The 11646-nt window shown below is 30.1% G+C and overlaps 1 protein-coding gene across 1 annotated transcript; it reads left to right on the top strand.

Moving 5' to 3' along the window:
• The first annotated feature begins 4599 nt into the window (after positions 1-4599).
• On the top strand, positions 4600-5157 carry LOC115882963. Its single transcript, XM_030901232.1, has one exon. The coding sequence runs from the start codon at positions 4600-4602 to the stop codon at positions 5155-5157; it is 558 nt and encodes a 185-aa protein (XP_030757092.1).
• Positions 5158-11646: the final 6489 nt, after the last annotated feature.

Here is an 11646-nt window from a genome sequence, read left to right as displayed (position 1 = left end):
ATTTCTAAGATACAAAGTACAATAATTGTGCGCAATATCTTAATAATGGTTGATATTTGACATAGTGCCCTCTATTTGAATAAGAAATTACCCCCTTAAGTTTTTCGCATTTATATTGAAACACCCTGTATACATTTGTAAAATTAAACAACTGTTCCTAATCAAAGAAATATTAGCTTCGTCATTATCGGATGTAGAATTGCATGCAGCAATGCACTTTTCAGAAACAGCTTTCAATTTAATCTTTTTATTCTGTGTTCTGGAGTAATTATAGTGACGTCAAAAGAAGAAAATTGCAGCAGAAAAACAAACCAATTATACAAGGTCATCATTTGTACAAAAAGAGCTCTATTAGGTTAAATAACGTCTACTAGAGTGGGAGGTAATTTGATATTAGGGGCTGGGGTTGGGGACACAAAATAATTTAGTTCTATTTCAGAAAAAATATAATTATTTTATTATAATAAAATACATATAAGGCGATTGCGTAATAAGTTAATACAGGGTCGCTGATATGTATATAAAATATACAAGGTACCGCAAAAAGTTAAATACAAAAGTTATAGGGTTTTTAAATATCTATTAGCTAATAGTAAATCTAAATATACAGGGTCGATCATAAAGTTGTTAAACATTATTTTTTTAATGTAAATATTATTGCATATTTCAATTCTTCCTTCAATTTTAAGCTCGATTTTAAGCAATAATCGTACTACACATAATGTACCTAAATTCAGCCATTTCAGAATTATGAATTTTTGATTTTTGAATGTTAAACGAAAATTTTGTAACTTGCAGACTTGATTTAATCTCATTTTATACATCTATAGATGCTAACTTGAGAACTAATGTCAAATATTAAAAATATCACAGTTTCCGCAATATGGCATCTATGGAGTGTAGAGATAAGGAGAAACAACTCTTATGGGACTTTTATCGAAAAAGTGGTCACAAAATGGAAAGAATAAGGGTTCACCAAATAACCACAGTGGCGCTAAAAACGCACAATTCTAAAAAATTAAAAGTAACCATAGATAAGAGAATAAAAATAACATAACAAAACATTACAAGAAAAGTTCATGTTTTGGTTTTGTACTTGATACGCAAAAAGCTTTTTTTTTCTTTTTCGAATACAAAAAAATTATATTTTAGGCATATTTTATTTTTTATTCATTATTAACAATGGGGAAAGTGTGTGTAGTGGATAGTTGTTTGAACAGATGGGAAAAAAGAGCAAATAAAACGACACAGGATATCTTCTTTCCAACCTAAGGTATGTAAAATACAGATAATTCAGTATCATATGTAAAATTTAGAATGAATCAAAAGTGTAGTAAAGGTTTTTCGTAAGATTATTGATATACGTATACAAAATATATCTTTACAGCCAAATAAAATGTATTTTTAATGATTTTAAAGTTTGACAGACATTCAACAAATTGTTGGCTTTTTTAAACAAGTAGGAAATACATTAAAATTGTACTTCCAAGAAATATATTTAACTAGAAAAATATTTAACTAAGTGTTTCATTCTTTTAATAATTTATCATTTTAATCAAAATCATCAGGATAATATTAAGTATTGATTTTCAGACAGCAATTAGATTACAGCAATGGTCTAAAGCATTAGGCATTGCTTTGAAACTTACCGATAAGGTGTGCCAGTTTCATTTTAAAGAAGAGAATGTAAAAATTTATGAAAAAATTGTCATCGGAAATATTGTCCACTTAGAGTATTTAGATAGGAAAATATTGAAGGACAAAGCCCTACCTACAAGGGAATATCAGTTTAATTTAAATTCTGAGGTGCAACAACAGGAGCAATTAAATAAAATAGGAGCATAAAAGACTAATATTATACATATAAAGATCAACATTTTATAGAGCAACAAGATAATAAAATACCAAAATTTGAACATCATAATCAAAACGGGAACCATTAAATGAATATTATACATGTAAGTAGTAAGTCACAATCCACACATAAAGAGTAACACCGTATGTTAAAAAAAACGGCGTCCAGTTCGCTGGGATGATGATCGATGATATTTTTCATGTAATTTTATATATAAAATACAGCCAGCAATAAAGTGGGTCTCAAAATGAATTGAGCAATAATTAAACTGTATGTACAACTAACTAGTGGAAAGAAAGACATTCTAATAAATAACACAGCACTGAAATAGTATATATATATATATATATATATATATATATATATATATATATATATATATATATATATATATATATATATATATATATATATATATATATATATATATATATATATATATATATATCATGTTATCTGTGTTAATTATAATTAACATTAATTTTAAACTAAAACGATCACAATATTTTTTCGTCGTCTTGAATGATATTTGCGAAATAACTTATGAGAAACAATAAAAAAGGGCCTAGTCTATTGCTGCTGAATAAAAATCTGTAATTTATTTCATGCAACATGAAAATAAAATTGTATTTTTTCGAAACCCGCGGCTTCGCGTTTGCTTCACGTCATATATTTATGTCTTGAATCATCTGTTCTAAAATGTTCGGCGCATGTCTTAAGTTTTAGGATCTTGCTACAGCAGTGCCATCCTAATTCTTCCCTTTTTTTACCATTTTTTAATGCACGGAGTTATTTCTCCTTACCTCTACACTCCATAATGGCATCATTAAATGAAACCTAACACATCGAAATTCATTAAATTGAATTGTTTAAGTAATATTTTCAAAAAATTAATAACTCGGAAACGGTTGATTTGAGGTACATTGTATTACGGTTTTTGCTTAGAATTCATGGAATAATTGAAATATGCAATAATATACCGGGTGTCCCACTAAGAATAGCTCTCGGCTGTATCTCGGAAAGTATTGGCCGTAGAACCTGAGCAAAAAAATATTTATAATTAAAGAGGCCATGAGAAATTGCTGGAAATTATTTTCAAGTTTGTAGAGCGGCCGCTAGAGGGCGCAACTGCTACGGCAAATAAGAAAATGCAATTTTTACAAAATTCTCCCTTGATAAGGGCTACTATGAATAATAGCTTCATAATCTTAAGAAAATTTCGGACTTTTTCTGTCAGAACCATTTTTCCCTATCTGCTAAAATAAAGTGGTGGGGGAAGGTTAGATCTGTTTTTATTTAAACGTTAATAAGTCCGGACTGGATGACCGAAATCTAACAAGTGAGGGCTCGTTTAAAAGAGCGTTTCTTATTCTATGTAAAACCATATAAACAATAATAATATGCCTTTAACAGTAGACGCTAGAGGGCAAGAAAATTAAATACAACGGTATATGTAATTTCAGCTGATTGTAAAGAGAAATAAAAGTTTAAGAAGTCAGTGAAAACCGCATCTTGATATCTTTTTTCAATCCGAAGATATTAGCAAAAATATAATAAATACGAAAAAATTTGCTCTTAACTATCTTATTTTTATAACACGGTATCAGTAGCCCTCTAGATTAAGCCCATTTTAGCAAAAAAATAAGATAGAAACATTTAGTTTATTTTAATATCAACAAAATACCAGAATACCATAATACCAGATGTATTAATATCAAATAATTAAGATAGTAATATAAGATATTAGTAACAGTGAACAAGAAACGATGATTCAGTGAAGTCATGGTAGGCTTTGGAAAAAAGTTGCTTTTGGCGTTATAATATAAACGTCAAATTGTTATTAGACCAACATTTTGATAGTCTTAGCAGCGTTTTTTATGTTTTAATTGCTTTTTCAAAATGCCTTTACTATTTGAAGTAATTGAAGTTGTTAGAACATTTTGCAACGCAAAGCAATCAAAAGATAAAAGACTATCAAAATGTTGATCTCATAACAATTTGACGCTTATACTATTACGTCAAAAGCAACTTTTTTTCAAAGCCTACCATGACTTCACTGAATCATCGTTCATCAATCATGAATCATCTTAATTATTATATATGAATATATCTGGTATTATGGTATTCTGGTATTTCGTCGATTTTAAAATAAACTAACTGTTTTTATCTAAATGTTTTGTTAAAATGGGCATAATCAAGAGGGCTACTGATACCGTGTTGTAAAAATAAGGTAATTAAGGGCTTATTTTTTGGTATTTATTATAATTTTGCTAATATCTTAGGTTTGAAAGAAGATATAAAGATGCGGTTTTCGCTGACTTTTTAAGCTTTTACTACTCTTTACTATCAGCTAAAATTACATATACTATTGTATTTAATTTTTTTGAAAAAACGCGCTATGTTTGTTAAATTGTAAGAAAGCGCTCCCTAGCGTCTACGTTCAAAACCTTATTATTATTATTATTTATGGTATAATATAGAGTAAGAAACGCTCTTTTAAACGAGCCCTCGTTTGTTGGATTCTGATCATCCAGTCTGGAGTTATTAACATTTAAATAAAGATAGATCTAACAAAAAAAATCTAAAATTTACTGAAGATTATGAAGCTATTATTTATAGTACTCATTATCTAGGCAAAATTCTGTAAAAATTCTATTTTCTTATTTTCTTATTATTTTTTTATTTTATTATTTCTTAGTTGCGCCCTCTAGCGGTCATTTTACAAATTTGAAAATAATTTTTTTATGACCGACCTTGTATACTTCAATTTATTACTAGCTAATAGAAACAACCAGGGAAGACAAGCAATTAGACAACTCAACAGTATTTTATGGGATAAGGCCGTATCAAAAGAAAACAAACACAAAATTTATAACAGCATAGTTAAAAGTATCATTAGTTATGGTAGTGAAGTATGGCCTTTGAAAGAAAGAAACCTTAAGTTACTCGAAGCTACAGAAATGGACTTTTGGAGGCGCGCGGCCGGAAAATCGATATTGGATAGAGTTAGAAATGAAAGAATTCAGAACATCATGGGCGTTAAACACCGAATATCAGAAGACATCAAAATTAACCAACTCAGGTGGTACGGGCACGTACAAAGAATGGAAGAGAACAGAATCCCGAAAAAAATACTCAATTGGACCCCACAAGGCAAAAGCAAGAGAGGGAGACCTAGACGGAGTTGGAGAGAAGGAATAGACGGGGGACATCAGAACAAGAGGAATAGACGAAAACCTCTGGACAGACAGAGACCAATGGAGACTGGAAATCAGAAGACGTCGAAGAACGTTATAAACTGATTTGTATATATATATATATATATATATATATATATATATATATATTAGATATTTAAAAATCCTATATATAACTTTTTATTTCTTATCAACTTTTACGATACCTCGCATATTTTACCTAATAATCAACCGTTCCTATACATATCAACGACCCTGTATAATAATATATTGAAATACAGGGTGTTTCTAAAAACATGCCATCCCTTGTGGGAAGATTCCTCTCGTAAAAATAAGAAAACAACGCTTTATTGTACAAAAGCCAAGACAGCCTCATCGACAAGGCATTCACAAAACAAAAAAGCACAAAAACAAATATACAAATAATAAAAAAATGTCATACAATACAAATCAATTCAAAAATTTACGTCATAAAATTACAAATAAAACATATATGGACATTGCAGAACACAGGCGTATCTAGAAAATTTTACAAAAGGAAAACTGTAAATGGATAAAATCATGTTATATATCATAAAATCAAGAGTTATAAAATATTAAATATTAAATACTAGACCTTTAACCAGTGTGTGAGATGATCAAAATTTTAAAATTCAAAATTGTTCATAATTAAACATGAACAAAAAAGTCGTTTACTGCATAGAGGGCTCTCTCCAGTAAGTATGATATCAGAGCTTTGCGAAATGCGGGAAAGAATGAAAGTGACTTGATATTCGAAGGCAAATGATTGTACATTTTCTTGGCATTGTACAGTATTGAGTCCTTAACTAGTTCTGAGCTCGGGGTTGGCAGATAAATATCGTGCTCCGCATTCCTAAGTGGATAGTTGTGAGAAGGCCTTTCCGGAATGGAGAATATGTGCTTGCGGATTAAGCAAACGGATTCAAAAATGAATAAGGAAGGAAGAGTCAGTATTTTGAAATTTTTAAAGAAATTCTGGCAGTGAGTTCTACTGTTTAGTCCCAATAACTATCGAACTGTTCTTTTTTGAAGTTTGAAAATACGATCAAATTTTGTCTCGCAGCAAGTACCCCGGAATGGAAGGGCATAACGAAGATGCGACTTAAAAAGGGCATAATAGACCATTCTAGAGGTTGATGAGTTTTTTAGAAACTGATCTTAGCGCAAAACAGGCAGAGCTTAGTTTCTTTGATAAGGCTTCGATGTGCCAGTTCCATTTTAACCAGTTGTCTACAACAAGTCCTAAGAATCTCACAGAGTCCACGACGTCAATAGTGGTGTTATTAAGTACAAAAGGTTGTATAGTACTTTTATATGACAAAACTTTAGTTTTTTGAAGGTTGAGGCATAGGAGATTAGAATCGCACCAATATTTAATGGTGTAGTCACTGGATATAGTATTATATAGTGCCGTAACATCTCGGCCGCTTCAAGTGAAACTAGTATCGTCCGCAAAGAGGCAGATTTTACCGCTAATGTCTAGATTTGCAATGTCGTTGATAAAAACCAGAAATAAAATAGGGCCAAGTACTGAACCCTGAGGGACACCACATTCTATAGGCTTACAAGAAGATATAGACGTATCAATCCTCACAAGCTGCCTTCTGTTGCCAAGATACGACTTAAGCCATTCGAGCGGCACTCCCCTGAATCCATAGTATTGCAATTTGTTAATTAAAATATTATGATTTACACAGTCGAAAGCCTTAGAGAAATCACAGAAAATTGTAGCTGTAGTGTGATGGTTATTCAGGCTAGGGTATACATTATTAAAAAGGTCGAACATAGCATCATTTGTGCAACTGTTACTTAGAAATCCAAATTGATGGGTAGAAAGTACTTTATATTTAAGGAGAAAAATAGAAGCCTTTTTTTAACCAATCTTTCAATGATCTTAGATAATGTGGGCAGGAGAGCAATTGGGCGATAGTTCGAAGCTTGATCTTTATCTCCTCCTTTATGCAGAGGAATAATTATTGCTGTCTTAAGGCAGTTAAGATTATTAACATAGGTCCGATTCTGCTTCGTTTCGTAACTACAGGGGGTTAAAGTCTTCATCTTTTTTCGATTTATTACAACTTCTACGCTAATTGAAATCACTATATTCCACTAATTGCGAGGGTCTGAATGAAGCTTTAGGTTTATTAAAATTTGATACCCTCTTAACAAGCGAAACACTTCTATAACGGTAAATTATGTTCAGTTAATTTATTTTGATTCAAGATTACGTAGTATTATATACGTAGTTCTATGTCCACCTGCATATTAATAATCTGATTATATATTAATTATGATATATGTTTTTCAAGTTCTATTTTTATATGTTTTTTAATAAACAATAAAATAGATATATTCTATTAAATAATAAAGAATTCAGTTTAAATTTTACCTATTTACCTAGCCAACCAACTTACAAACATTAGAAGTGGTGCTTTGAGTATGAGTTATATTTACCTGGTATTTTTGTTGAATAAACATGCTTCTGAAACAAAATACATATATTTAGTTATCCCTTCCCACTTTACTAAATACATAACCTGAACGTCCTGGATGTGTACCTATTTAATATATTATAAACCTGTAAAAGAACTCCAAGTCCAAAGCAGTATACTAAAATATAGTGTGTGTGGAATAAAATTTAGATGCCCTTAATAAAATTTAATATGAGAGGTATTTATATAAAATACAATTTTATTAATAATAATACATATAAATAGTTACAACATATTTATTATTTTTTATTACATTACATTTTACAACATTACATTAGTATTTTATTTATACCGTATTACAAAAAAACGGCGTCAAAGAGGGCTGGAGAATGGCAATCGATGACAATTTTAGCCAGGTCAATCTCTCGAGGTTATATGCGAAAAATTGATATAAAACTTGTCAAAAATTAACATTAATTAATTATAGAAAAAATAAAAAAGGATAGAACGTTTCTTTTTACGAAGTAATGACGTCTGTGGCTTGATGTTTATGCCCATATACGATTGATCGTGTGGTACTGATGTTTATGCCCATATACGATAATACAGGGTGTCCCAGAAATAAGTGCAAGTATTTTAACTGGTAGTATAGTTCAACCACAGAAACACGTCTATGAGGTTTTTTTCGCGAAAAAAAAAATTGAAAATTCTAAATTTTTTTGAAAATTCCACACTTGTAATTTTTAACCAATAAAAACGTGTTTTTTTGACAAATCACCATGGCAACGGATACATTTTAGTGAAAATTTTTTCCTTGTGGGCACCCAACAGCAAATTACACTGGAAATTTTTTGACGTTTATAATGACAGAATATGTTTTTGAGAGTCTGGTTTTTATTTGTTTACATGATAATTTTGATACATTTCAGTTACAAAGCTGAGATGTTTTCTATATTCTATGGACACCTCCTTTCTTCTTAATAGCGAAAATGTAGGACTTGAATGGACTGAATTAAATGTAGCTTCCGACGCTTAGCATTTTTTGCAGCTCTTGCGTTCACAAATTCTATGTCAGAGAATGGATTAAATTTGCCATTATACCTTTCGAAAAAATATTCCTGCAACTGCTTGGCTGTGGAGTTCCATAAAACTTTGATAACACACATATTTTTCGCATGTTGAACCTATAGTCTTCAAGAATAAGCGCCAGTTCTTCCACAGGCATATCCGCTCTGTCGAAATCATACGATTTTTCTGCGCAAAAGTTTGTAAACTGCTTTCATACGCTTGACTTCGATTTCCTAGTATTCGCGGGTGACAACTGCTTAATCTGCTGACCAATATTTCCTTTGCTTTCTTGACCGAAGCGAAACATTTTTTTAAGTCGTGTCGCTTGACAGCTTCAAAACTGAAATGGTTTTTAGGTTTGGGTGTCACTTAGTTACCATAGTAACTAAATAATGAAGTCGACCAAAAATCGAAAAATACATTTTAACATGATACAAAGAATACAAGGTATGATATTGCGCAGGTTGGTTACTACGTCACAGGTGATAAACGGCACCATTGGTCGGCAAGCTCCGCGCGCCAATTTCAAATTGTCAAACAGATGACACAATAAACGCGAAAATAATTTTTCAAATGTCAAGCTCGATAATTTGACATAACTTTTGGGGTTATGTCCTGATTCTTCCCTATTTTAGGTCTTTTTTTTATTAGTGGCAATTGAACAATATGGATATTTTTTTGTATGGCGTATGACGTCACAGGTGGTATGCGCAAACTTAACGAAATTGGAGCCGCTATCGATCATACCTTGTTTTCTTTGTACCATGACATTTTAAATATTTGATTTTCAAACACAATTTGGTGTGGAATTTTCTTACCGAATACCACACGAGGTCAAATTAAATCGGGAAATTTTTTCTCGCTCATGAATATTTTTAGAAAATTATTCCTCGTCTTCGACTCGGGATAATTTTCAAAATATTCATGAGCTCGAAAATATTTCCGGAAATAATTTGACCTCTAGTGGTATTACTAGTGAAATTTTTTTTGAAAATTTGTTTAGTTTTTAGTTAAAAAACATAATTTCTTGATAATATGGCAACATAGGTATTAGATTAAATTTACAAAAAAGAAAATCCAGAAAAGATCCAGTGGTCCTCAAAATTTAAGCAAAAAATATTTTTTTTTGGAAATATTCAAAGTAAAATAACTCCGTAATTTTGGACTTTTTTGAAAAACGATAAAGAGAAAATATGTTTCTTTTATCGAGATCTACCACCCCTTAATATACTTGCACTTATTTCTGTGACACCCTGTGTAATAAATATTGTATTTTTTTCTCTATTTTTATTCCGTTATAATATAAATTTACAATTTACAAATATATTAACTCATAATAAAAAATAATTGTTCTTGTTATAACTCTTGCCTCTTTTTAATTTAGCTGATAAAATCGAGACTTTTAAAATTAATCTGATTTTTTTTAAATGTCGAAGTCGAAAGATATTAAAAAATATAAAAATAATAAATGTAGATTATACAGGTAAAGTTTTAAATAGGTATTTTTTATGGGTTTATCTCCTATACTTTTTTGCAATTTGAGTTAAATAATACAGGGTGTTCCAATACTCTGTGATAAGCCAACCCATATATTATATGGGAACAAACACAATGTCTTACAGTTCGCAGTTTTTCCGGGATATTTAATACTAAGAAAAAAATTTCGGAATATTGGCACATCCTATATATTAAGATAAGTTTGTTGTTATACCTATTAAAATATTTTTTGTATATTATATGGGTAATGATAAAAATTGGAATTCCGCATATTTTATTTTTTAGGCCGAAAACTTTGGTTTAATTTAAAAATGATTGCTAAAACTAAAAAGAATAACTTATTGCTAAAAGATGAAGAACATTGTAACACATTTCATGTAGCAATGCGTGTACCTCTAAAATGTGCCCAAATTTTCAGTTACATACCAATATCTGGAATTGAATATCCCAGTGAAAAATCATTACGATTTAAGTGGTTTTCTGGTAAAATGGTATATGCCTTTATTACTTTCGTATTATTTGTCTTAAACTATCTGATCCTGCTTAGATACATAGCTGTCAATGGTGTGGATCAGTTGCGTTTAGGTATGTATTTTACATATTTTTATCTACGTCAATGAGTTAAGAAGCTCTTAACTCACGCATTTTGAGTGAGGTAAGAGCTTCTTAACTCACGCATTTTCATTACCGCACTCCTTGTTTAGATGACTACCAAAGAGAAAAAAATATTTTTTAAAACATGTATTTTGCACTAAATACAAATAAACTGTTCTATTGATAATAATAATTATAAAAACATGAAAACTTATTTATTATAAATGTTAATGATACAGTGTGAACATTCTTTCAAGTAAATGCCTGATCAAGCATATACAGGGTCCGGCAATAGTGCGTTGGCAATTTGTAGCTCCTAGAATAAAAAATTTGGAAGTCTTGTTTAAGTGCAAACCTAAAGTATGTAACAGGATGTATTTCAGGAAAATATTTTAACTTCTATAGGGTGGCTCAAAAAAAGTGTGAGTGGATCTGGATTATTTTTTTTTAATGGAACACCCTGTATATTATTGCATTTTTGGCTTCCTTTCTAATCACTTTACATAATCCTAAGATATGAGTAAATATATTTCGATAGTTTCGGAGATATTAAAAAATAAATTAAAAATATACATTTTTCAACCCTTCTTAAAAAAATTATTAAAACCACAAGAACTGTTCTGAAATCAAAACTATATTAGGTATTTACTTTAGATAGTTTGTTCATACTTTACTATAAATATGGTAATTGTAAATCATACTGGATGTTCAATATTCTAAGCCAAAATTTCTAAAATAGAAAATATCTTTTCTTTGTTTTTTTAAATAAAACACCCTGTATATTATATTTTCATTATATGGAGAGTTAAAAAATAAACATTTTTTGTATTTAAAGTATTTCAAAAATTTTAAAAGTTTTGCAGATACACGCAGTATTATTTCATATGGCGCATTCAATGGTAAAATACGAGAGAAAAATTATTGGGTGGCTTTGATAAAAATTTACTGTGGAAAATCCCATATGAAATATAAAACCGCGAAT

Source organism: Sitophilus oryzae, unplaced genomic scaffold (assembly GCF_002938485.1).
Source record: "Sitophilus oryzae breed Bouriz unplaced genomic scaffold, Soryzae_2.0 scaffold_1801_pilon_pilon, whole genome shotgun sequence".
Lineage (NCBI taxonomy): Eukaryota > Metazoa > Arthropoda > Insecta > Coleoptera > Curculionidae > Sitophilus > Sitophilus oryzae.
This window is presented reverse-complemented; position numbering and strand designations above follow the sequence as displayed.